Source organism: Salmo salar, chromosome 09, assembly GCF_965601325.2.
Source record: "Salmo salar chromosome 09, fSalSal1, whole genome shotgun sequence".
In the NCBI taxonomy this organism is placed as follows: domain Eukaryota; kingdom Metazoa; phylum Chordata; class Actinopteri; order Salmoniformes; family Salmonidae; genus Salmo; species Salmo salar.
This window is the reverse complement of record NC_138299.1, coordinates 69,262,210-69,289,684: the sequence shown is the minus strand read 5'-3', so window position 1 is coordinate 69,289,684 and position 27,475 is coordinate 69,262,210. Positions and strand designations below refer to the sequence as shown.

Here is a 27,475-nt window from a genome sequence, read left to right as displayed (position 1 = left end):
GCCTATAGCGAGGAGGTCAGAGACCTGACCGTGTGGTGCAAGGACAACAACCTCCCCCTCAACGTGACCAAGACAAAGGAGATGATTGTGAACTACAGGAAAAGGAAGACCGAGCACGCCCCCATTCTCATCAACAGGGCTGTAGTGGAGCAGGTTGAGAGCTTCAAATTCCTTGCCGTCCACATCACCAACAAACTAACATGGTCCAAGCACACCAAGACAGTCGTGAAGAGGGCACAACAAAACATATTCCCCCTCAGGAGACTGAAAATATTTGGCATGGGTCTTCAGATCCTTAAAAGGTTTTACAGCTGCACCATCGAGAGCATCCTGACGGGTTGCATCACTGCCTGGTATGGCAACTGCTCGGCCTCCGATCGCAAGGCACTACAGAAGATAGTGCGTACGGCCCAGTACATCATCAGGCCCAAGCTTTCTGCCATCCAGGACATCTATACCAGGCGGTGTCAGAGGAAGGCCCTAAAAATTGTCAAAGACTCCAGCCACCCTAGTCATAGACTGTTCCCTCTGCTACCGCACAGCAAGTGGTACCGGAACGCCAAGTCTAGGTCCAAGAGGCTTCTAAACAGCTTCTACCCCCAAGTCATAAGACTCCTGAATAGCTAATCAAATGGCTACCCAGACTATTTGCCCTCCCCCCCTCCCTACGCTGCAGCTACTCTCTGTTATCGTCTATGCGTAGCCATTTTAATAACCCTACCTGCATGTATATCATTACCTCAACTACCTCGACCCCGGTTGCCCCGCACATTGTCACATTGACTCTGAACCATTACCACCTGTATATAGCCCCGGTATTGTTATTTACTGCTGTTCTTTAATTCTTTGTTTTTCTTATCCCTTACTTTTATTTTTATTTTATTAATTTTTTTAGGTATTTTCTTAAAACTGCATTGTTGGTTAAGGGCTTGTAAGTAAGCATTTCACTGTAAGAGAAATGTGTTTTGATTTGTTTGGCCTGAGTTTGACAGACTACCTCATGGCTTCTGCAATGCACCTTGCACCTTCATGAGAAGCATGTCAACCTTCAGTGATTAAAACTACACCATCTCAACGACCTTCAAATGAGATTGCTCTAGATAGTCTGGAGAGATTTCAGCTACCTGTAGGTAGACCAATGGCCTCAAACTTGATGCAAAGAATTGCCTCCTTCTGAGATGTGAGCACGATACATGTCAATGCTTATGTGTGAGAGTAACTCTAAACACACACGTTCCTAGTGCACATTTTAAAGTCATTTCCTGATCAATTTATATTTACCTACATGTCTCTATCTGGTTCAGACAATCACCACCTGTATTCCGAAATTATTTATTTGGAGTAAGAAACCACCCCAGACTCATAAAAGCCTCTTACAGAGACAAAATCATTTGGGTCGCATGGGTTTGTCAAATTTCTCATTTTATGACTTGGACATTGGCAGCATACTTGTACTGTGTGGGTGTCTATGGAAGTGTTTCCAGAAAGACTTCCTCTTTGAGGGCATTGCTCTGCACTCCAACCACTACGCACAACACTAACTATTTCAGTTTGGGCTCAATGTAGGAAATATTTTTGATAGAGAGCGACTTTCTGTTTAGGCTGATCTGTTACCCGCTAGCACCTCGCCTGGTCAGGGGGGATGAGGCAACCTCACAGAGTAACACACAGGGACACTTTATTGACATACAACAGACATGGAATTTGAATGGGAACGGTTGTGGTTCTGTAATAGACAGAAAGCGAGGGTAATGAATACACGGTACCTACAATAGCCCCAGAGCAATAATAACATTAAGAAGAAGGGGGCTGTGAGATGGTACTTACAGTCACCGTCAGGGAATTCCTACGAATGTTGGTCTTTAACATCATCCATCCTCTCTTTCTTCCCTCTTTTTAAGACAGGGCGCTTGGTGCCCAGGATGGACAGGATCTTTCCTTTATCAGTTGTCTTGAGAGGCGTGACCTTCCCAGGGCACAATTAATTATTTTGATATCTCTATCGGTGCTTTGTTTCTAAGTCACTTTGCATTGGATCTTACGAGTAAAGTAAATGTCTGGCAGCCAAAAAACAACAACTACACAACACTTTGTGTAGTTTTATCAGACTGCTTTGTGGCGCTGAAAGCTGCTCTTTTGTCTTTTCCCTCTTTGTACTCGTCTCCTTGCCTCCTCATGAGGGTATCATGGAAACATGGTCACAGTGTGCGTCCTGCATCACTTCCTCATCCGTTTCCACGGCAGCACCCGCCCCCCACCAGTAGCAGCAGATGTATGCACAACACTTGTGCTGGGGCTTTTTGTTGAGCCACAGCAAATGGGATGGAAACCAAGTGACATCGTCATAAACTTGAGTTAGATAGAACATTGACACACCACACCAAACTCTGCGTGTTACAATAACTGTGGCATCGTTTTAGTTCCTGAAGCACCACGACGTGCTGCAGCATGTGGAGCCTTGTTTTGCTTGTCATCAGATCTAATGTGCACATTAAGGTTAGCCACATGAGACTGTAATTTCCTGCCATTGTAAATCTATTGGATTTTAAATTAATTAAAATGCACTAGTCCACAACAGGGTTTTCCAAACTCGGTCCTGAGGCCCCCCTCCCCCCTGGGTGCACAGTCTGGTTCTTGCCATAGCACATCACAGCTGATTGGGGGGGGGGGGGGCAAAACCGAGTTTGAGAAACGCTGGTCTACAAGATGCCCCACAATTCAGAGGAATTCCCAAATGTAATAACATTACATGATGTGTAATGTGCCTTTTTATGTCTCTATTTAGGTTTGGTCAGGGTGCGATTTGGGTGGGCATTCTATGTCCTTTTTTCTATGTTTTTGTATTTCTTTGTTTTGGCCTGGTATGGCTCTCAATCAGGGACAGCTGTACATCGTTGTCGCTGATTGGGAGTCATACTTAGGCAGCCTGTTTTCCTTTGGGGTTTTGTGTGTAGTTGTTTTCTGTCTTGTGTGTGTTCACCTGGCAGAACTGTTGGCTTTCGGTTTCTTGTTTGTTTTGAAGTGTTTCATTAAATATAATTATGACCACTTACCACGCTGCATCGTGGTCCCCTCTTCCAGACGAACGTTACATGATGTGGCTCTAGTGAGTTTTCAAAGCTCATGCTAGGTTTGGTGATCTATCTTTGACACTTTGTTTAAAATGTCGGCACATTATCAAATGAATAGAAAGCTTCATAAATATATAAATAGAAAGGTTTTAACTGTTGGAGATCTCTTTTAATGATAATGATGGTGGTGGTGAGGAATTGGATGATCACAATGATCACCCAGTCAATAACATAGTCATTCTTCCAGCGGAGTGTTTTAGTACGGAAACATACTATCTTTCTACTTTATCTCTTTGCCTATACTTGTTGTGCCTCTGTTCAGCCAACATGTCAGTCTTTGGTTGGGGTGTGATCACTAGACAGCTTGATTCACAGTTCTAACTCATTAGCTTCATGTGCCAACGCCGCCATTTAGCCTCATCAATCGCACCCCCCCCCCCCCCCCCCAGTGCAAAGTGGCTGCTTTCTTTCTCTACCTGCCCATTATGTTCTTTGTGCTTAATGCAATTACCTAAACAAATGACACACAATGACAGAAAATACACAGCTACAATGGCGTTTGTGTTGCTTCATTTTCTGTTAAAACACCAAAAACTTGAAGATTGACTGTAAATCTATAATCGGGGGAAAATTGCTGGGGCTTGCACTTTGCACACAAAAACATATATATTTTCTCTCTGACATTTAGGTTTTAAGCAAGCATATTTTTAGCATGGATGTACACACAAACACAGGCTTATAGCCAGACACACCTACACGCACGCCTGCACACATGCTCAAAAACAACCACACGCCACACATGTATTCGCACGCACATCACACACACACATTGGTGAGAAACTAGGTTATCATAGCAGTCATTATTGCTGTAGGGTATATAGCTTACAGAGCAAGGGAACATGTTTCAAGGAGTCCTGGGACGTGGACTACCAAACACACACACACGCACACAGTATACATAGACTAAAATATGTTGATTTCTGTCATCACCATCCTAACCTCACAAGTTATTGTCTCAAGGCTAAAACAACATCCCTTGGTTTTTTCGCTAGAAAATGCACAGTACAATGCATTTTGTTCTCTCTAAGACAGGTCAGGACATACTATGAAAGGGCAAGATAGCATAAAAACCTTGCATGCATTTGAACCAAAACACTCCTGTCACAATATGACATTTTACGACATTCCATTGCACACATTTATGAATATTAATACATATATGTCCAATTCTGTTCATGCCCAGAGTCCTCAAGTGAAACATACACGTTTTAATATTTGTATATTTTAGCAGGAGGTATTACGGTTAAGTGCCGTTGCTCAAGGGCACATTGACAAATGTTTCACCAAGTCAGCTCTGGAATTAGAACCAGTGACCTTTCGGTTACTGGCCCAACCACTAGGCTACGTGCCGAATGGAATAACAGCAATATAAAGGGTTGTAGTTGGAACAAAGCCCCACAAAGAGACATGCGCATTACTCATCCCCCACAATGAAAGAAGCGATGCTTCAGTGTATTGTGGGTGGACCATGGTGGGTGGACCATAGTTAGTGGCAGGGTTGTGTGTAGAAGTTAGGGAACTGCTCTGTTACCACATGATTCTAAGTCTCCATGCCAAATGGCATCCTATTACCTATATAGTGCACTACTTTTCCTCGTAGTGTGCACTGCTTTTGATCAGAGTCCTATGGGCACTGGCCAAAAGTAATTCACTATAGGGAATAGGGCAGGGTTCCCCAACTGGCGGCCCCTCAAGTTTTCTGAGCAAAACAAATGAATATATATTTTTCTATTACATTTTCATTGTTAGACATAAAAGACTGTAAAAACACCAGGGAATGTGTTCCAAGTGATTTTACTTTAAGAAATCGGTTCCCAAGTATTCCCACACATAATAGAGAGACACGTGATCAGATACAAAAGTAAGTAAGGTTTTAAATTACTATGTTTTAGTCAAACATGATATCCGTTTGGGCTTCATACAGTCAATATGTAATCAATAAATTATTTTTGGCCCCCAGACCATCCACTCAAGAGAAAACATCCCAGTGGTTGAATCTAGTTGATGATCCCTGGAATAGGGAACCATACCAGGTTCACTCTGATTGTTCACTCTATGCACATTTCTAGCTCCAATACAACCTCCTGAGTTGCCAACACGTTGTTCAGCCTCCCAACCATCGAGTCCTAATTAGCGTCTCCTCTGTTAAAGGCAGTACTGTGTAAGAGCCTAGACAGTTATATACTGTCTGGTTGCAGATCAGCTGCACTTTAAAAGCCAAGTGGCATAACCAGGTTCGTGGAAACCAGACATCTTGTCTGTCCCTTAACATTTTACCCGCACCAAGCCTTCAGGGGCATAGACTCAGGGGCACACACAGACAAGGAATGAGATGAGACAGATTGAGTGAATAAGTGGGTGGCGGGGCTGGTGTGATTAGACTGTGATTAGGCTGTGAGTTCGCAAATCAGACAGGTTGACGGGATTGGCTGTTGTTTCCGTTTAAAACCTTGTGTTATGCGTGGTTCTTGTTAGGGAACTGAGTGGAAAATGCCTCTTCAGAAGCTTGCCTAACCTTTTGCAAAAACAATTGTTGGGAGGGGTACTATCCCCTATGCAAGTTCGAAAATCTTGTCTGTCTTTATTTTTCTGTGATTGCATTTTATCAGTGTCTGCAAGAATTCTTAATGGCAAATTCAAAAGAGGAAGTTAGCAGCTGCGGACAACGAGCTGGGGCTGTGAAGCTGTAATCCGAAAGGCGATCAGTGGACCAAGAGAGGTATTGGTACAACGTGCATCTGGGAGTTTATAGGGCCACCCAGTAACGGACATAATTCTTCGTGTTTCCCTTACGCTAGGTTTCCCTCTGAACCATTTTGCCAAACCACTGAAAGCCACCATTGCGGCAGGTTGCCCTGTGGGATCTCTTTCTCGTTCCCAGTGCCGGAAGCGGCGGTATCGGTGACTTCGCCAGGCAGAGTCCCAGACCGGGCGTGTTCCAGATCAGGAGCTGTGCGGCCTTCGGCAGATCGCCAGACAGACATTTCTTAAAGATTTTTGTGGGGATCAGGTTTCTCAGGCCCCAGAAATTGAGAACCTATCCCCACCCTCTCGACTACATGTTGTCCTGTCTCTTTCGGGGGGGGGGGGGGGGCAGAGTAGAGCAAGCACTAATGAGATTTGCAGTGCCTTTCACCATATTGTTTGCAGTGCCTTCCATTATAATAAAGGTATTGTTTGCAATGCCCTAACAGAATAATTCAGTGTGTAGTGTCTTGTAGTATGTCACTTTTGCAGGTCATACTACTTATCCTGGGAGTAACCTACCTGAAGGGAGGATCTGCTGTGCTGACAGTCTGGGGAACAGTACAGTCTGCTGTGGGAGGTAGGAAAGGGGGGTCCAGTATGTTAACCTATGAATTGGGAATAAAACTTGCCTTCGAGCATACTTACCTGTCCTGGTCGTCTGTGTTGGGGTTGTGCGCTGGATAACTTTAAATAATGTGTTGTGTGGAGTTAGGGGTTCACTATAAACTGTGACAGGCACAAACACTTTTTGACAAAGCCCTCCTTATCTGTAAAGATATGACCCACGCACTCTGAAGCTCCTCTCTCGGGTGCAGAGAAATCTGTGAAGCGGCACATGGCTTGTGGCCAGTTCCGCTACACTACTGTGTGTGTATTCCTGATTGCGTATTGCGACAAGACTGACCCATTTGAATTTAGGCTGTAGATTAATAAATTGTTCAGTCTTATACAGACTCAGGACTCCTTAATTCTCATCAATTGCTTTAGGTGAGGTGAAGTGATGGACAAACACAAATTTAGTTTGCAATCTGGCATTTTCACGCTAAAAGATATTTTGCCTAATATGGCTGAGCATATGGTCCACTCTAAATGAAAAAGTGTAACAGCACTATTGTGATCATGGCTTTGACAACATCAGATGTGTTTCATTGAGCTCTGGGGGGGTGGGTGGGGGAGTAACTAACTATAAGCAGTCAGATCTTGAATCGAAAGCTGGTTGTTGTGCCCTGATTCTCTCGCTGTTGGTCTCACCACTGGATTTATTGCGCGGTAGACGGACAACCCAATTTTTCCATAAAACCTTGCGTTTCAACGCAGCACAGTTCACGTCTATTCTAATCTCTCAAGTCAAACCGTGGAGTGAAACAGAGGATACCTACTGGACTTGGGGTGGATGCCAACAACTGAGAGAAGACTGTTTTTGGTTCAGTCATCGGGCGACAGCAGGAAAGGTGCACGCGTTCAGATGCTCAGTTGGCAAGGGCTTTTTTTCCCCCTGGCGATAACGGGAGATGCTGCTGAAGTTGCATTGGCGCCATTCCGTTCTCTCTGTCTCTCTGGTTTTAATCTTTCCATGTTGGGACAATACATTTGGCGAAGGGAGATGTGAAGAGGCTTAAAGTATGGCATGCAAAGATGGTTTCTGCCAAGAAGGAGATGGTAACTGCGATGTACCCCAGTTACATTTCGACTCTCTTCTACTTTTTCTGCTTGATTGCTTGGTGAGTTCCGAGGATACATGATCTGTGGGGAATATTTTGTTCCTGTCAGATTGGCGCTGCGCTGGTGCCACTGCCCATGGTCCTGAAGACTCTAGGTGCTGAAATCTGAAAGTGCTGTAATTGTGATAAGATCGACTCCTAATGTTAATTTTGTCATCCATAGCTTGGGTATCGGAGAGGCTACTGTATTTCACGATAACAAATCATTTTGATTATTTGTGTCGTTTTTCAGTGTAAAGAGAATCTCTGGAACGATAAAAAAGGATGACAGAATATATCCCGAGAATTTCACACGCATTTTAGACAGACTACTGGACGGGTATGACAACAGACTGCGACCTGGATTTGGGGGTAGGTACATACCTGAAACGGTGACAGTTTTCGGCTGTCCAATTAGTTTGTGTGCTACAGTGGTTCAAAGAGATGAGCGACTATGATTTCCACTATTGTACCAATGCCCCAGAGCCTGGTTCCTCCCTAGGGTTCTTCCTAGGTTCCTGCCTTTCTAGTGAGTTTTTCCAAGCCACCAAGCTTCTGCATTGCTTGCCGTTTGGGGTTTTAGGCTGGGTTTCTGTATTGCACTTTGTGACATCTGCTGATGTAAAAAGGGCTTTATAAATCAATTTTATTGATTTTAGTTGTTTAAATAGGCTATGAGGTTGACAGATCAAAATCACATAGTATTTTTCAACCAGAGGGCATGAGCTTTTCCGTAGCCTACTGTTTCAAATGAGACATGTTCCTCCACTGAGCCACGACTACTGCCTCCCACAGATGTGAAACGACATTCCATGTTTCAAAAGCCAGTCGTCATAACCTGAATTAACACTTTCTTATAATCACTGCTTTGATGCGTGTGTGCAACTGAAAACGGTAGGCTACCTTCAAATGTTTAAGCGAGTTTAGATATGTAGTCTAATCGCTGTGGGGAAAGCCGCTTATTGCACTATTTACATAGAAAGAGTGCAGTGTCGTTTTCTTGTGTCAAATTCTCCACGAGCACCAAGTACCAGACACACACATGTTTAAAGACTGTATGCTTGAATGTGAATTAATAACGAAAAAGTAAGCTATTTTTCTTTCATTATAGACTTGGCGGTGTGTTTGAAAATAGCCTACCTTAGGATACGTCCTTCAACTCCACCCTCAAAAAGATTCTACCTTAGTGCGCGTAAACTTCAAAACTCACCAAGTGTGCATAAGTTATATACTGATCGGCTTACTCCCAGAAATGTATGTTTTAAACCTATTTATCTCTGGTTCACTGCATTATATAAAAGCTTAGAACCTGGTGCAGGTTATTAGGTAGGCATAAGTTGCTGGCTATTGCATATACTGTAGGGTTTTGGCACACATCTCCACAGCACTATCAACCCAACTTTTGGCAAATGTTAGGCTGTTACTGTGGTATTATGTTTTACATATTATTCCATGACAGGCCTACATGTGAATATAACTAGGTCTACTTAAATTCAGTTGAGGATTGGTTCATAAAGGCTAGTCTAATAAACCAGAACAAGAGTGCCTATAGAAAGTATACAGACCCCTTGGATTTCTTCACATTTTATTGTTTTCAAAGTGGGACTAAAGTGGATGTGTCATTTTTTGTCAACAATCTTCACAAAATATCAAAGTGCAAGAACAATAAACATTAATGAAAAAAAAAACACTAATATATCTTGATTAGATAAGTATTAGATAAGTATTTATTACTGTGTTTCGGGGTTTTGGTTTATGTTCTATGTTTTCTATTTCTATGTGGGTTTTCTAGTTTTTCTATATCTATGTTAGTTTTGGGAACGATCTCCAATTAGAGGCAGCTGGTTGTTGTTGCTTCTAATTGGAGGCCATATTTAAGTGGGTTTATTTTCTCTTGTGTTTGTGGGTGGTTGTTTCCTTGTATAGTCAGTGCACCTGATGGGACTGGTTTTTCGTCGGCATTTTGTTTAAGTGTGTACCTTCAATAAATACGAAGATGAGCAATTTATCCGCTGCTTCTTCCTCCTCAGACGACGACGATGGTTATGACACATAAGGCTTTGCATTTAGGCCAAAAAGTCTATTCCTTTGCTTTATTTTTATTATTGTTTTTGCATTACTTTAGTGCCATGTTGCAAAAAAAGCTTTTTTTTTTACTTTGACATTATAGTATTTTGTGTAAATAACATCATCTATTTTAATCCCACTTTGTAATGCAACGAAATGTGAAAAAAAGTTCAAGGCACTGTACTTGTCTAAGGTCACTTCAATTAATCACATTCATTTTATAAAGTCCTTTTTACATCAGCAGTTGTCACAAAGCGCATTTCAGATACCCAGCATAAAACCCCAAAGAGCAATCAATGCAGAAGCAATGCTTCTGGGGCTATGATGTGATGTGCTTAGGATATTCTAGATATAGCTTGGGTATATTGTGAAACTGATTGAATTTTTCTCTCAATAGGTCCGGTGACAGAGGTGAAAACAGACATTTATGTGACAAGTTTTGGGCCTGTCTCTGATGTTGAAATGGTATGTACCGAATCAACAACTTGAAACAGATGAATGGCCTAAAAAAAGTTTGATTCGTGTAGACAATACATTTAACGTTTCATAGAAGAAAAAAGACAACCTTAACTGTTTCGATTTTGGTTTCTGCTTCCTCAGGAGTACACCATGGACGTGTTCTTCAGACAGACATGGGTCGACAGGAGGCTGAGGTATGAGGGTCCTATTGAGATCCTCCGACTCAACAACATGATGGTCGCCAATGTGTGGACTCCTGACACCTTCTTTAGGAATGGCAAGAAGTCTGTGGCACACAACATGACTGCCCCCAACAGGTTGTTCCGCATCATGAAGAACGGCACGATTCTTTACACCATGAGGTACTACATATACCAAAATGCTTTACACCATGATGCATACATTACCCAGCATGCCAGTTTTTCACCATGCTAACATCCTGTCCAAACAATCAGCGTTGGGTGTGTGAGCGTTGCAAAATAAATGTACACATGCATCCAAACTGCTCGCGGGCGTCTGCAAAGCCAGGTGCTAAAATATATTATATTTTAGATGCTTGACGCACTGCAAGTCCTGCCTCTCCCATCTACTCATTGGTTTTTAGACACATACTAACCCACCTGGGTGATTGAGAGTTTAAGCCACACTCCAGTCCAGTCCAGTTGGTGGCAGAAATGCACCTTAAAGTTGGTTGCCAACCGCTATATAAAATCCACAGAAGAAGAAGGAGAAGCAGAAGAAGGAGGGGGAGCAAAAGGAGAATGAACAAGGATAAATTAATCAAAGAAAAACTAAGTTTCCCCTTTTATCTGTGGATCAATTGTCAGAGTAGAGAACATACGATTTTGTGTGACCCAAAATTCTAAAAAGATCCAGCAAAAAAAAGGAACATATGTGATCCACCGCCTCGATTCAGTCTTATGTAGAAAAATTAGAAACATTGTGTTTTTACATTGGATAAAAGTAGAGATGCAGAGCTACAAAATGCTATATCGTACACTGATGTTGAGGAATAATGGGAAAGTGATTCTGCTTTGAAAGTTGATCAACTTGTAACCCCACTTTTGAGAAAATGGCCCTAGAATGTTTTGGTACACCCACTGAAGAGCTGCTCTTTGTCGACATCTATTCAGCATTGTTCACACCCTCTTAAGGCACATGAAAGTTCACATGTTCCAGAAGGCATTTCTGCCCAAAAAGCATTTTGATTAAAAAAAATATAAAAACAAAACATTCCAATGCCTCTCCTGTGAAGTAGTGACGTTCGACATACGCCTACCTTCTTGAAATGGGTCACATGCATTTCAGGTAAAAATAACAACCCAGTGTTTATCTCCCAAGACAAATTAGCTAGCAACAACAAGCTAGCTAAATGTCCATGAATGTTTAATGGGTTTCGACCTGTCCCCAAAACAATATAGTTGGTTCACAGTTGGTTTTGGTATTTTAACCTGCGTGTCATGAACACGTCTGGCGGGGATAGGCAAAATCAACATGCGCATGATGGAGCTAGTTTGGTCAGCATGTGCTTCTCAGCCTACCTACAGTATCCATCCTAAAGGTAGTTCTCCACTTTATGGATATGATACATGTTTGTCTTCTGTTTGGAGGGGTCCCTACTCTCTCCAACTCCCATTAGTTTCAATATGTTTAGATGTATGTGTCCCCATAGGTTGACTATCAGTGCAGAGTGTCCCATGAAGCTTGTGGACTTCCCCATGGATGGACATGCATGCCCTCTCAAGTTTGGAAGCTGTAAGTATGATATGATATACTTTAAGTCTATTCTAATAGAAGTGGCTTGAGAAGTGACTTAAAAAAGCGGTTCTTCATTCTTCTCATGAGACTAATAAATTGTATGACATGCATACTTCTTGAACACTATGTATTGAAATACACCCCAATGCAAATCCGACTATACCGTTTCTTAGCAGATATTAAACCTGACACTGTTTGTGTTTACATGCTCTAACAGTTCTTTGTCCTGATTGATTTAGTTTGCAATGTTTAAAAAAATGCATATTTTCATACACAGATCACACCAATTTACCAGCCGGCTTCTTTTCCCCTGCTTTTTGGTATATCTGAAAGGGGTAGGGTTTTTAAAAACATGACAAATTTAAACCCACCTATACACCTTTCACACAAGACGTTTTCCCACCAACTTCAGCATCCCGCCAACGTTTTGCAGACTTGCATTTGTTACAGATAATATACCACATCTTCTGTCTGAAATGTGTAGATGTACTCAATATATCCCAGTGTGTCACTTTTTTTTTTTTTTTTACCAGTTTGTTTTTGAGAAAAATACTACCATTACCGTCCCCATATGCAGTGTCAAGCTTGTGGTATTCTTCCCGTTTTGTCATATTTTGGAATTTCATACATATTCCTCAAGTAAGAAGTAATTTGCTTTTTTCTCACATTGACGCTAATAATACATGACATTCATTTTGTACCAAAAACAGAACAAAGAAACCCAAATTCAGCACTATTGTTCATAATGAGCGTAACGGTCAGCAAAACAGTGACTTATCTCCAATGGAAGAAGTTTTCAAATGAGGGTTCTGTCTTATCAGAAAACAGTAGCGATTTAAAGATAGCATCTACTGAGGGAAAAGCAAAAGAAAGGAGGAGGATCGGAGGATGGTTTCCCATGCACTTCCCAACCCTCCCCCAATCTATTATCAGCAATTGTGACATTGTAGAGGCAGAGGACAAAATAGATTCCTCACTTATCATTCAGTTACATTATTCTTGGTTTAACATAGTACCTTCCCCAAATCCCATCCTCCCATCCTGGCCCAGAATCAGGGAAGCAGACGCTGCATCTGATGGGGCCTGTAGCTCGGGAAAGGTCAGAATCCCTCTTCCCGCCCCAGGTTAGCTCAGACCTATTCTGGATCTCTCCAGAGCTAGTGTGAGTTGGCACCCCGGCAGCAGTCCACTCCACAACGCCCCAGCCGACCCATTTTCCCTGCGCAGTTGGTGTCATGCCGACTTTGAGTCCCCTGTGGGAAACGACAAACGGGAACAGACCCCGACATGAACCCAAGCATGTGTTGTTTTTTTCTTCTTTCAGCCCTCTTGTATGAACCCTCATGTCACATTTCAAAGTTTTTGCACTATTTTTGCAACGTTGGATATGCAAAGACTTTTACATGTAACAAAGAGCTTGTGAGACCTGGCAGTTTGTTGAAAAGCAGACTCATTGAGCACACAGAGGTCTACATTTTGAGCACACAGTAGACACCCACACCCTTTATTACCATGCTACTGTACTACTCATTTTCAATCAAATTATGAGGAAAAGGTCTCTAAAAATCCAGAGTGCACTATTTCAGGTAATCTTCAACGTCTGTATGTATTAAGCCAGTGAGGGATGTACAGATAAAGTGTGGAAACCATGCGTAACTGGACTGCACACCATCACATCACACATCATTGTGTCTTTGAAATGCATTGTGATCAACTGACTAGATGAGGGAGATAGAAACATTTATCATGTTCACAAAGCTTAGAGTTATGAAGAGGATATCACTTGCATACAGTAGTCATACTCTCATAGACTACCATTTTAACATTTCCACTTAATGACGCTCTCTCTCTCTCACAATAAAGGCCCTATTATATCTCTCTCTCAGCTCAGTACCTCCATTGTACATGTTTTTTCATTTCAGCTACAATTTTGAATTTGCCTTAACCCCCCACTTGAGAGTTTAATACATATATTTTCCTTCTCTCCCCTCAGATGCATACCCTAAAACAGAGATGATATATACCTGGACCAAAGGACCACAGTATTCAGTGGAGGTTCCCCCAGAATCCTCCAGCCTAGTACAGTATGATCTCATTGGCCACACTGTCAGCAGTGAGGAGGTCAAGTCAATCACAGGTATGGTAGGCCATTGGTAAGATACAGTAGATATCCCCAACTCTGATGATAGTGATGCCATTCTTTGTTAATAAACATTGTAATTTCTTCTTCACTTCTTAATTAAGTTTGGAATGTTTTCTGTACAGTAGCTTTGTCCAAAATAACTAGTCTAGTCATATTTTTATTTGATCATGATTCACTTTTACGCTGTCTCCAAAGGCACTCTATGGTGTCAGTAAAAATTATTGATTTTGTTTGACGCTGTATCCCTCAGAGAACAGTGAAGACACAATACAAACTAGCTGGAGTACATCATTTTCTGTGCTTGTGCTCATTGTCTCATGTCAGTCTGTTTTTTATGGAACGAATCAACCGTCACATCTATGGCTATCCTCCAGGTGAATACGTGGTGATGACAGTATACTTCCACTTGAAGCGGAAAATGGGCTACTTCATGATTCAGACGTATATCCCCTGCATCATGACAGTAATCCTCTCCCAAGTGTCCTTCTGGATAAATAAAGAATCGGTCCCGGCTCGAACAGTCTTCGGTACGTATTGCACACAAATCCCGCCATTCTGTAAAGTACTTATTTTGAGAGGCAGAGAAGATCCACATGTGAAGTGTGTGTGAAGAGTGAAGTGCCTCAACTGTGTGTCTCTGTCTCCATTTTCATTTTGTGACTATGTGCGGATGAACAATGGACTTTGCTGTCTTTAGCCTCTTACATAATAATTAAGGGCTACGATTTATTAAATGTGTGTTATACTTCCATTGTTGTTATCCATCAAGTGGCAGTTGCATTTGCCAATACCTGCCCATTTGTTTACAAACAGAAGTCCATAGGAGACCAAGCAAACAGAGGATATTTACTTAACATCAGGTAAGGTAGCCTTAAAGGTACTCTAATTCCATGCAAGGTGCACAAGGTTCCCAACTTAAAGGTGCACTCCTCAATCTCTGACTCCACCCACAGTGGGGCCCTACCACTTCTGTTTGTTAACAAATGGGCTTCCATCTTACTCTTGAAAGTTGTCATAGTAGAATGCACAAGGTGCAATTTCTAAATTGGGTAGTGCATCATCAGTTTTCCTCTTGTCATGTCAGTCATTGCATACCTTAGAGTTATTTATAACTTGTCAGAAATGTCCTGTTCAACTAGCCCATGTCAGCTAACGTATTTTCTTTGCCAGGATTTTTAGCCCATAGATTGTTTTCTAATGAATACACATTAGACATGGCAAAATGTAGAGAACTGCATGAAAATTTGCTTTAAACCTGCAAAATGTTATCTCCGCCAATAAGAGGGGTGTAAAAAGTTTGTGTCATGAACAGTGCTTATGCCCATAGAAATAGACGTGGTGCGTGCTCACCCATAACGGGGGTGGGGATGTTCCCCAATGCTGGAAAGGGGGCCTGAATGAAAAGGTTTGAGAACCCCTGCTCTAGAACTTCTCAATACCACAGCACATTTCCATTACTTTCATTAACCTGTGTTTTACAAGTACTCCATGAAAATCAGCCTTTCTTATGTGTTACCCCTGAGCTTGGGACATCTCATACTGTATTACATAATTCACCCTTCGCTAAGCCCCACCCCAGAATTTTTGGCAACCAATTGCAGTGTTCCAATATATAGCAATTGATTGGTTTGGGTTAAATTCGGAAGACACATTTCGGTTGAATGCATGGTTCTGAATACTTTCCGAAGGCACTATGTATGTATGTATGTATATATATATATATACACACACAGTTGAAGTCAGAAGTTTACATACACTTAGGTTGGAGTCATTAAAAGTCGTTTTTCAACCACTCCACAAATATCTTGTTAACAAACTATAGTTTTGGCAAGTCGGTTAGGACATCTACTTTGTGCATGACACAAGTAATTTTTCCAACAATTGTTTACAGACAGATTATTTCACTTATAATTCACTGCATCAAAATTCCAGTGGGTCAGAAGTTTACATACACTAAGTTGACTGTGCCTTTAAACAGCTTGGAAAATTCCAGAAAATGATGTCATGGTTTTGGAAGCTTCTGATGGGCTAATTGACATAATTTGAGTCAATTGGAGGTGTACCTGTGTCTGTATTTCAAGGTCTACCTTCAAACTCGGTGCCTCTTTGCTTGGCATCATGGGGAAATCAAAAAGAAAACAGCCAAGACAACAAATTGTAGACCTCCACAAGTCTGGTTCATCCTTGGGAGCAATTTCCAAACGCCTCAAGGTACCACATTCATCTGTACAAACAATAGTACACAAGTATAAACAAGCATGGGACCACGCAGCTGTCATACCGCTCAGGAAGGAGACGCGTTCTGTCTTCTAGAGATGAACGTACTTTGGTGCGAAAAGTGCAGATCAATCCCAGAACAACAGCAAAGGACCTTGTGAAGATGCTGGAGGAAACAGGTACAAAAGTATCTATATCCACAGTAAAACGAGTCCTATATCGACATAACCTGAAAGGCCGCTCAGCAAGGAAGAAGCCACTGCTCCAAAACCACCATAAAAAAGCCAGACTACGGTTTGCAACTGCACATGGGGACAAAGATCGTACTTTTTGGAGAAATGTCCTCTGGTCTGATGAAAAAAAATAGAACTGTTTGGCTATAATGACCATCGTTATGTTTGGAGGAAAAATGGGGAGGCTTGCAAGCCGAAGAACACCATCCCAACCGTGTAGCATCATGTTGTGGGGGTGCTTTGCTGCAGGAGGGACTGGTGCACTTCACAAAATTGATGGCATCTTGAAGAAGGAAAATTATGTGGATATATTGAAGCAACATCTCAAGACATCAGTCAGGAAGTTAAAGCTTGGTCGCAAATGGGTCTTCCAAATGGACAATGACCTCAAGCATACTTCCAAAGTTGTGGCAAAATGGCTTAACGACAACAAAGTCAAGGTATTGGAGTGGCCATCACAAAGCCCTGACCTCAATCCCATAGAAGATTTGTGGGCAGAACAGAAAAAGTGTGTGCGAGAAAGGAGGCCTACAAACCTGACTCGGTTACACCAGCTCTGTCAGGAGGAATGGGCCAAAATTCACCCAACTTATTGTGGGAAGCTTGTGGAAGTTTACCCGACACGTTTGACCCAAGTTAAACCATTTAAAGGCAATGCTACCAAATACTAATTGAGTGTATGTAAACTTCTGACCCACTGGGAATGTGATGAAAGAAATAAAAGCTGAAATAAGTCCTTCTCTCTACTATTATTCCGACATTTCACATTCTTAAAATAAAGTGGTGATCCTAACTGACCTAAAACAGGGAATGTTTACTGGGATTAAATGTCAGGAATTGTGAAAAACTGAGTTTAAATGTATTTGGCTAAGGTTTATGTAAACTTCCGACTTCAACTGTATGTATGTATGTATGTATGTATGTATGTATGTATGTATGTCTGGAAAAAATTAAGAGACGACTACAAAATTATCAGTTTCTCTGGTTTTACTATTTATAGGTATGTTTGGGTAAAATTAACATTTTTGTTTTATTCTATAAACTAGTGACAACATTTCTCCCAAATACCAAATTTCACAGTGGGTGCTAGACCTGGAGAGGCCTACAAGCCACAGAGTCTTGCACCCAATGTGAAATTTGGTGGAGGATCGGTGATGATCTGGGGGTGCTTCAGCAAGGCTGGAATCACGCAGATTTGTCTTTGTAAAGGACGCATGAATCAAGCCACGTACAAGGTTGTCCTGGAAGAAATCTTGCTTCCTTCTGCTCTGACAATGTTCCCCAACTCTGAGGATTGGTTTTTCTAGCAGGACAATGCTCCATGGCACACAGCCAGGTCAATCAAGGTGTGGATGGAGAATCACCAGATCAAGTCCCTGTCATGGCCAGCCCAATCTCCAGACCTGAACCCCATTGAAAACCTCTGGAATGTGATCAAGAGGAAGATGGATGGTCACAAGCCATCAAACAAAGCCGAGCTGCTTGAATTTTTGCACCAGGAGTGGCATAAAGTCACCCAACATCAATGTGAAAGACTGGTGGAGAGCATGCCAAGACACATGAAAGCTGTGATTTTAAATCAGGGTTATTCCACCAAATATTGATTTCTGAACTCTTCCTAAGTTAAAACGTTAGTATTGTGTTGTTTAAAAATGAATATTAACTTATTTTCTTTGCATTATTCAAGGTCTGACAACACTGCATCTTTTTTTGTTATTTTGACCAGTTATCATTTTCTGCAAATAAATGCTCTAAATGACAATATTTGGGGGGGGATTAGGGATAAATGTTGTCAGTTTATAGTATAAAACAAAAATGTTAATTTTACCCAAACACATAGTAAAACCAGACTAACTGATAATTTTGCAGTGGTCTCTTAATTTTTTCAAGAGCTGTATGTATGTATGTATGTATGTATGTATGTATGTGTATGTATATGTATGTATATATATATATATATATATATATATATATATATATATATATATATATATATATACTGTGTGTGTATACAGTGCATTTGGAAAGTATTCAGACTCTTGACTTTTTATTAAATAGTTTTTTTTCTTCATCTACAGACAATACCCCGTAATGACAAAGCAAAAAACATTTATTAAACATTAAAAACTGAAATGTTACATTTATATAAGTTTTCAGATCCTTTAGTCAGTACTTTGTTGAAGCACCTGTGGCAATGATTACAGCCTCGAGTCTTCTTGGGTATGACGCTACAAGCTTGGCACACATGGGGAGTTTCTCCCATTCTTCTCTGCAGATCCTATCAAGCTCTGTCAGGTTGGATGGGGAGCAACGCTGCACAGCTATTTTCAGGTCTCTTCAGAGATGTTTGATCGGGTTCAAGTCCGGGCTCTGGCTGGGCCATTCAAGGACATTCAGAGACTTGTCCCGAAGCCTCTCCTGCCTTGTCTTGGCTGTGTGCTTTGGGTAGTTGTCCTATTGGAAGGTGAACCTTCGCCCCAGTCTGAGGTTCTGAGCTCTCAAGAGCAGATCTTTCTGTACTGCTCCGTTCATCTTTCCCTCGATCCTGACTAGTCTCCCAGTTCTTGCCACTGAAAAACATCCCCACAGCATGATGCTGCCATCACCGTGCTTCACCGTAGGGATAGTGCCAGGTTTCAGACGTGACGCTTGGCATTCAGGCCAAAGAGTTCATTCAATCTTGGTTTCATCAGGCCAGAGAATCTTGTTTCTCATGGTCTGAGTCCATTAGGTGCCTTTTGGCAAACTCCAAGCGGGCTGTCATGTGCCTTTTAATGAGGAGTGGCTTTCGTCTGGCCACTTTACCATAAATACCTGATTGGTGGAGTGCTGCAGAGATGGTGTCCTTCTGGGAAGGTTCTCCCATCTCCACAAAGGAACTCTGTAGCTCTGTCAGAGTGACCATCGGGTTCTTGGTCACCACTCTGAACAAAGCCCTTCTCCCCTGCTTGCTCAGTTTGACCAGGTGGCCAGCTCTAGGAAGAGTCTTGATGGATCCAAACTTCTTCCTTTTAATAATGATGGAGGCCACTGTGTTCTTGGACATTCAATGCTGCAGACATTTTTTGGTCACCTTTCCCTGACACAATCCTGTCTCGTAGCTCTACGGACAATTCCTTCGACCTCATGGCTTGGTTTTTGCTCTGACATTTCACTGTCAACTGTGGGAACTTATATGGACAGCTGTGTGTCCAATCAATTGAATATACCATAGGTGGACTCCAATCAAGTTGTAAAAACATCTCAAGGATGATCAATGGAAACAGGAAGCACCTGAGCTCAATTTCGAGTCTCATAGCAAAGAGTCTGAATACTTACATAAATTAGTTCTGTTTTTTATTTCTAATAAATTTGCTAACATTTCTAAAAACCTGTTTTCACTTTGTCATTATTGTCTATTGTGTGTAGATTGATGAGAAATTATTACTTTAATCCATTTTAGAATAAGGCTGTAACGTAACAAAAAGTTTGGACACACCGACTCATTCAATGTTTTTTGTTGTTGTTGTTTTTTTTTACTATTTTCTACATTGAAGAATAATAGTGAAGACATCAAAACTATGAAATAATACAGTAACAAAAAAAATCGGCTTTGCACACTCTTGGCATTCTCTCAACCAGCTTCACCTTGAATGCTTTTCCAACAGTCTTGAAGGAGTTTCCACATATGCTGAGCACTGGCTGCTTTTCCTTCACTCTGTGGTCCAACTCATCCCAAACCATCTCAATTGCGGGTGATTGTGGACGCCAGGTCATCTGATGCAGCACTCCATAACTCTCCTTGTTCAAATAGCCCTTACACAGTCTGGAGGTGTGTTGCGTCATTGTCCTGTTGAAAAAACAAATGATAGTACCACTAAGAGCAAACCAGATGGGATGGCGTAAAGCTGCAAAATGCTGTGGTAGCCAGGCTGGTTAAGTCTGCCTTATTCTAAATAAATAAATGCTGTCACCAGCAAAGCACCATCCCACCTCCTCCTCCATGCTTCACGGTGGGAACCACACATGCAGAGATCATTCGTTCACCTATTCTGCATCTCACAAAGACACGTTGGTTGGAACCAAAAATCAAAAATTTGGACTCATCAGGCCAAAGGACAGATATCCACCGGTCTAATGTCCATTGCTCGTGTTTCTTTGCCCAAGCAAGTCTCATATTATTATTGGTGTTCTTTAGTGGTGGTTTCTTTGCAGCAAATCAGCCATGAAGGACTGATTCACACAGTCTTCTGTGAACAGTTGATGTTGAGATGTCGGTTACTTGAACTCTGTGAAGCATTTATTTGGGCTGGTAATTCTTATGAACTTATCCTCTGCAGCAGTGGTAACTCTGGGTCTTCCTTTCCTGTGGCGGTCCTCATGAGAGCTAGTTTCATCATAGAGCTTGATGGTTTTTGCGACTGCACTTGAAACTTTCAAAGTTCTTGACATTTTCCGGATTGACTGACCTTCATGTCTAAAAGAACTGATAGACTGTCATTTCTCTTTGCTTATTTGAGCTTTTCTTGCCATAATATGGACTGGTCTTTTACCAAATAGGGCTATCTTCTGTATACCACCCCTACCTTGGCACAACACAACTGATTCACTCAAATGCATTAAGAAAGAAATTCCACAAATTAACTTTTAACAAGGCACACCTGTTCATTGAAATGCATTCCAGGTGACTACCTCATGAGGCTGGTTGAGAAAATGCCAAGAGTGTGTAAAGCTGTCAGTAAGGCAAAGGGTGGCTACTTTGAAGAATCTCAAATATAAAATATATTTTGATTTGTTTAAAACTTTTTTGCTTGCTACATGATTCCATATGTGTTATTTAATAGTGTTGATGTCTTCACTATTATTCTACAATGTAGAAAATAGTAAAACAAAGAAAAACACTGGAATGTGTAGGTGTGTCCAAACTTTTGACTGGTACTGTATATATGATGGTGTTTATAGACATTATGGAGAGTATATGAATAGAAAAGGTGTGTACAGCAGTAGATAAACAGGATGTGCTTTGACTAGAGTACAGTGTATATACACTGTACATATGAAGTGGGTAAAACAGTATGTAAACATTATTAAAGTGACCAGTTTTCAATGACAGCAATCTCTAAGGTGTAGGGTTGAGTACCGGGTTGTAGCCGGCTAGTAACAGTAACTAAACTTCAGGACAGGTTACTGGGCGGAGGCCGTCTAGTGGTGACTCTTTAACAGTCTGATGGTCTGGAGATAGAAGCTGTTGATCAGTCTGACGGTCTGGAGATAGAAGCTGTTGATCAGTCTGACGGTCTGGAGATAGAAGCTGTTGATCAGTCTGACGGTCTGGAGATAGAAGCTGTTGATCAGTCTGACGGTCTGGAGATAGAAGCTGTTGATCAGTCTGACGGTCTGGAGATAGAAGCTGTTGATCAGTCTGACGGTCTGGAGATAGAAGCTGTTGATCAGTCTGACGGTCTGGAGATAGAAGCTGTTGATCAGTCTGACGGTCTGGAGATAGAAGCTGTTGATCAGTCTGACGGTCTGGAGATAGAAGCTGTTGATCAGTCTGACGGTCTGGAGATAGAAGCTGTTGATCAGTCTGACGGTCTGGAGATAGAAGCTGTTGATCAGTCTCTCGGTCACAGCTTTGATGCACCTGTATTGTCTTCGCCTTCTAGATGGTAGGGGTTGAACAGCCCTGCAGTTGCCGTACCAGGGGGTGATAAAGCCCGAATGGAAGTTTTAGAGGTACAGTTGCTCCTTCTTCACCACACTCTGTGTGAATGGACCATTTCAGGTTGTTAGTGATGTCCACTGCGGCCCCATTGTGGATAGGGAGCGTGATCCCTCTGCTGTCTCCTGAAGTCCACGATCAGCTCCGTTTTGTTGACATTGAGGGAGAGGTTATTGTCCTGGCACCACTTCGCCAGGGCCCTCTCCCCCTCCCTGTAGGCTGTGTTGTTGTTGTTGGTAATCAGACCTACTACTGTTGTGTCCTCTGCAAACTTGATGATTGAGTTGGAGACGTGCGTGGCACCCTTGTCGGCCCCCAGTGTTGAGGATCAGCAGGAAGTCACGTCAGGAAGTCGAGGACCCAGTTGCAGAGGGCGGATTTCAGACCCAGCGCCCCTAGCTTAGAATTGAGCTTGGAGGGTACTATGGTGTTGAAGACTGTGCTGTAGTCGATGAAGAGCATTCTTTTTTTTCTTTAACTAGGCAAGTCAGCTAAGAACAAATTCTTATTTTACAATGATGGCCTACACCGGCCAAACCCTAACTGGCCAATTGTGTGCCGCCCTATGGGACTCCCAATCACTGCCGGTTGTGATTCAGCCCGGGATCGAACCAGTGTCTGTAGTGACGCTTCTAGCACTGACATGCAGTGCCTTGGACAGCTGCACCATTCGGGAGCCGAGGAGGGGGTACAGCATTCTTACATAGGTATTCCTCTTGTCCTGATGGGATAGGGCAGTGTGCAGTGGAGATTGTGTCATCTGTGGATCTGTTGGGGCTGTATGCAAATTGTAGTGGGTCTAGGCTAAGGTGGAGGTGATATGATCCTTAATTAGCCTCTCAATGCACTTCATGTTGACAAAAAAAATCGAAATCAAATTTATTTATATAGCCCTTCTTACATCAGCTGATATCTCAAAGTGCTGTACAGAAACCCAGCCTAAAACCCCAAACAGCAAGCAATGCAGGTATAGAAGCACAGTGGCTAGGAAAAACTCCCTAGAAAGGCCAAAACCTAGGAAGAAACCTAGAGGAACCAGGCTATGAGGGGTGGCCAGTCCTCTTCTGGCTGTGCCGGGTGGAGATTTTAACGGAACATGGCCAAGATGTTCAAATGTTCATAAATGACCAGCATGGTCAAACAATAATAATTACAGTAGTTGTCGAGGGTGCAACAAGTCAGCACATCAAGAGTAAATGTTAGTTGGCGTTTCATAGCTGATCATTGAGAGTATCTCTACCGCTCCTGCTGTCTCTAGAGAGTTGAAAACAGCAGGTCTGGGACAGGTAGCACGTCCGGTGAACAGGTCAGGGTTCCATAGCCGCAGGCAGAACAGTTGAAACTGGAGCAGCAGCACGGCCAGGTGGACTGGGGACAGCAAGGAGTCATCATGCCAGGTAGTCCTGAGACATGGTCCTAGGGCAGGGAAATGGGCTGCCTAAGTATGGTTCCCAATCAGAGACAACGATAGGCAGCTGCCTCTGATTGGAAACCATACCTGACCAAGACATAGAAATATAAACCATAGAATGCCCACCCCACACCCTGACCTAACAACCTAGAGAAATAAACCGTCTCTCTCAGGTCAGGGCGTGACAGCTTCACCATGTTTCATTGAAATGTACAGCTGTGTGTCATCCGCATAGCAGGGAAATGTAACATTATGTTTTCGAATTACATCCCCAAGAGGTAAAATATATAGTGAAACAATAGTAGTCCTAAAACGGAACCTTGAGGAACACCAAAATTTACAGTTGATTTGTCAGAGGACAAATCATTCACAGAAACAAACTGATATCTTTCCAACAGATAAGATCTAAACCAGGCCAAAACTTGTCCGTGTAGACCAATTTGCGTTTCCAATCTCTCCAAAAGAATGTGGTGATCGATGGTATCAAAATCAGCACTAAGGTATAGGAGCACAAGGACAGATGCAGAGCCTCGGTCTGACGTCATTAAAAGGTCATTTACCACCTTCACAAGTGCAGTCTCAGTGCTATGATTGTCACGACACCGACGGATGGTGGCGCCCCTCCTCGCCCGGGCGGCACTCAGCGGTCGTCGTCGCCGGCCTACTAGCTGCCATCGATCCTCTGTTTCACTTTCTGTTGGTTAGGTCTTGGTTAGGCGCGCACCTGTTTTGTTTTAGTTGTTAGTGGGGGGTATTTAGTCTAGCTAGGTAGGTTTGTGTTTTGTGCGTGATTGTTCTATGTCAGGACTGTGGTAGTTTGAGGACGAGTGTTTTCCCTCTGCCAGTGTTTTTGTTTGCCACAGAGGTTTTGTGGGCTGCGTCCCTGCCTAGTTTAAGCTGGGTTTTTTGAGCGTTGTTTGTTATGCGCCCTGCCCTACCGTGTTTGGACTTTGTGGATACCCATTAAAAGTGTGTTCACGGATTTTCTGTCTCCTGCGCTTGACTCTGCCTCTCCTGCTTCCTTGAGCCACCCTTGACAATGATGGGGTCTAAAACCAGACTGAAGCATTTCGTATACATTGTTTGTCTTCAGGAAGGCAGTGAGTTGCTGCGCAACAGCTTTTTCCCAAAAAATTGAGAGGAATGGAATTCGATATAGGCCGATATTTTTTTATATTTTCTGGGTCAAGGTTTGGCTTTTTCAAGAGAGGCTTTATTACTGCCACTTTTAGTGAGTTTGGTACACATCCGGTGGATAGAGAGCCGTTTATTATGTTCAACATAGGAGGGCCAAGCACAGGAAGCAGCTCTTTCAGTAGTTTAGTTGGAATAGGGTCCAGTATGCAGCTTGAAGGTTTAGAGGCCATGATTATTTTCATCATTGTGTCGAGATATAGTACTAAAACACTTTAGTGTTTCCCTTGATCCTAGGTCCTGACAGAGTTGTGCAGACTCAGGACAACGGAGCTTTGGAGGAATACGCAAATTTAAAGAGGAATCTGTAATTTGCTTTCTAATGATCATGATCTTTTCCTCAAAGAAGTTCATGAATGTATTACTGCTTAAGTGAAAGCCATCCTTTCTTGGGGAATGCTGCTTTTCAGTTAGCTTTGCGACAGTATCAAAAAGACATTTCGGATTGTTCTTATTTTCCTCAATTAAGTTGGAAAAATAGGATGATCGAGCAGCTGTGAGGGCTCTTCGATACTGCATGGTACTGTCTTTCCAAGCTAGTCGGAAGACTTCCAGTTTGGTGTGGCGCCATTTCCATTCCAATTTTCTGGAAGCTTGCTTCAGAGCTCGTGTATTTTCTGTATATCAACGAGCTAGTTTCTTATGACAAATGTTTTTAGTTTTTAGGGGTGCAACTGCATCTAGGGTATAGCGCAAGGTTAAATTGAGTTCCTCAGTTAGGTGGTTAACTGATTTTTGTCCTCTGACGTCCTTGGGTAGGCAGAGGGAGTCTGCAAGGGCTTTAAGGAATCTTTGGGTTGTCTGAGAATTTATAGCATGACTTTTGATGCTCCAGGGTTGGGGTCTGAGCAGATTATTTGTTGCGATTGCAAACGTAATAAAATGGTGGTCCGATAGTCCAGGATTATGAGGAAAAACATTAAAATCCACAACATTTATTCCATGGGACAAAACTAAGTCCAGAGTATGACTGTGGCAGTGAGTAGGTCCAGAGACATGTTGGACAAAACCCACTGAGTCGACAGAAGTGAGTTTTACGGGGCGATAGTTATTCAGTTCAGTTACCTTCGCTTTCTTGGGTACAGGAACAATGGTGGACATCTTGAAGCAAGTGGGGACAACAGACTGGGATAAGGGGAGGTTGAATATGTCCGTCAACACTCCAGCCACCTGGTCTGCACATGCTCTGAGGACACAGCTAGGGATGTATGTTAGCTAGCTAAGTTAGCCATGTTATGTCGACCTCAGGATATGATTTGAGAGCACTAGTTAGTGGTTAGCTAGTAACTTGGCTGCATGCTAACAGTATATTCAGCGGCTAGCCACACTAGAAAAACTCAGAAAAAACAAACAGTAATAAGGTCTTCAATCAGCTTTCTAAATTGCCCTAGAGGCACCAAAACATAACATTTTAAGAACATTTTGAAGATTGTTCCACAAATAAGGTGCAAGAAAACTAAAAGCTGATTTACCTAACTGACACCAAAGGAATTTCTAAAGTTAGCCATCCCTGAGACTGGGTGTGGTAACTCATACGTCTAAAGTTTAGGAAAGATGTTAGGTACAGCGGGAGTTTTTGTAAAAGGGCTTTATACATGAAAACATAGCAATGTATCAACCTACACGACATCAAAGAGGGCCAACCAACTTTCTGGTAAAGAATGCAGTGATGAGTACTAAAACTGTTACCCGTAATAAAAGCGCAGTGCGCTATGATAAACTGCATCTAACGGCTTTAATGAAGTGGCAGTGGCGTGCATATAGATAGGAACGTCTACTGAAACATCTGCTTTCTACTGTTTAGCGAGAGGCAGGACCTATTTCTATAGAAGAACCCCATTTTTATTCTCAGCTTCTTAACGAACTCATCAATATGGTTTTTAAAAAGACAGCTTTTCATCTATCCAGATGCCCAGATATTTGTAAGCAGGGACACGATCAGTATGGACACCATCCAAAGTACATATGTTTAAATTATCAGACTTATTTTGATGCAAGCTAGAGAACAACATATACTTTGTTTTACCCTCATTCAGTACTAATTTCACGTCAATAAAGTTTTTCTGTAACACAATGAAAACAGACTGTAGTTCAGATAGAGAAATGGTCAACGGTGGGGGCAATAGAATACAAAACACTATCATCGACATACAAGTGCAAGTTACCCGATTTAACACTGTAGATACACATTGGGTCAGTTTTAATGACACAGAATATGCCTAATCCTAGACTAAATTGCACTTTTAAACTGGACTAACTGAAATGGCATTTCTCAGACATGGTTTAAAATAGTCTGATTTGCCCAAGTCTGGATTTAAAAAGTCTGATTTCCAGAAGGACGATTAGAATTAATCTAGATCCAAGTGAAGGCTTAAATGAAACCTGTCCAGAGGAATAAAGGGGGCAGAGAGCTGCAGCAAAAATGTATCAAGCGTATCACCCTGGCGATTTTCTTTCATCAATCTTAAGCAAGGCATCTAGCACGTCACAGGTAGTAAATTGTTGAAATGAAAACAAAAAGCTAGAGGCTGGCAGAGGTAAGAACAGTCGATTGACTGACCAGAGTCAATTTAAACCACCGTTACTCTCAATTATAAAGCCTGCCGAGATGATAAAATTATGAATAAAATAATCACTTATCCCATTCTTCTCAGTTAGGATGCCAGAGTCAGACAGAACTTGCTGAGGCAGCAAAGAAGGGGAATTTTTATGC

General features: G+C 42.1%; 1 protein-coding gene across 1 annotated transcript in view; it reads left to right on the top strand.

The window, feature by feature from the left end:
• The first annotated feature begins 7,096 nt into the window (after nucleotides 1–7,096).
• The window catches only part of LOC106611614 (gamma-aminobutyric acid receptor subunit alpha-6-like), a 45,252-nt gene continuing 24,873 nt past the window's right edge, over nucleotides 7,097–27,475 (top strand). The window contains exons 1-7 of the mRNA XM_014212003.3: nucleotides 7,097–7,600; nucleotides 7,833–7,951; nucleotides 10,044–10,111; nucleotides 10,247–10,467; nucleotides 11,778–11,860; nucleotides 13,857–14,000; nucleotides 14,381–14,533. Coding sequence (XP_014067478.2) covers nucleotides 7,515–7,600; nucleotides 7,833–7,951; nucleotides 10,044–10,111; nucleotides 10,247–10,467; nucleotides 11,778–11,860; nucleotides 13,857–14,000; nucleotides 14,381–14,533 — 874 coding nt within the window. The 5' untranslated portion in view covers nucleotides 7,097–7,514. The remainder of the gene's footprint in view (nucleotides 7,601–7,832; nucleotides 7,952–10,043; nucleotides 10,112–10,246; nucleotides 10,468–11,777; nucleotides 11,861–13,856; nucleotides 14,001–14,380; nucleotides 14,534–27,475) is intronic.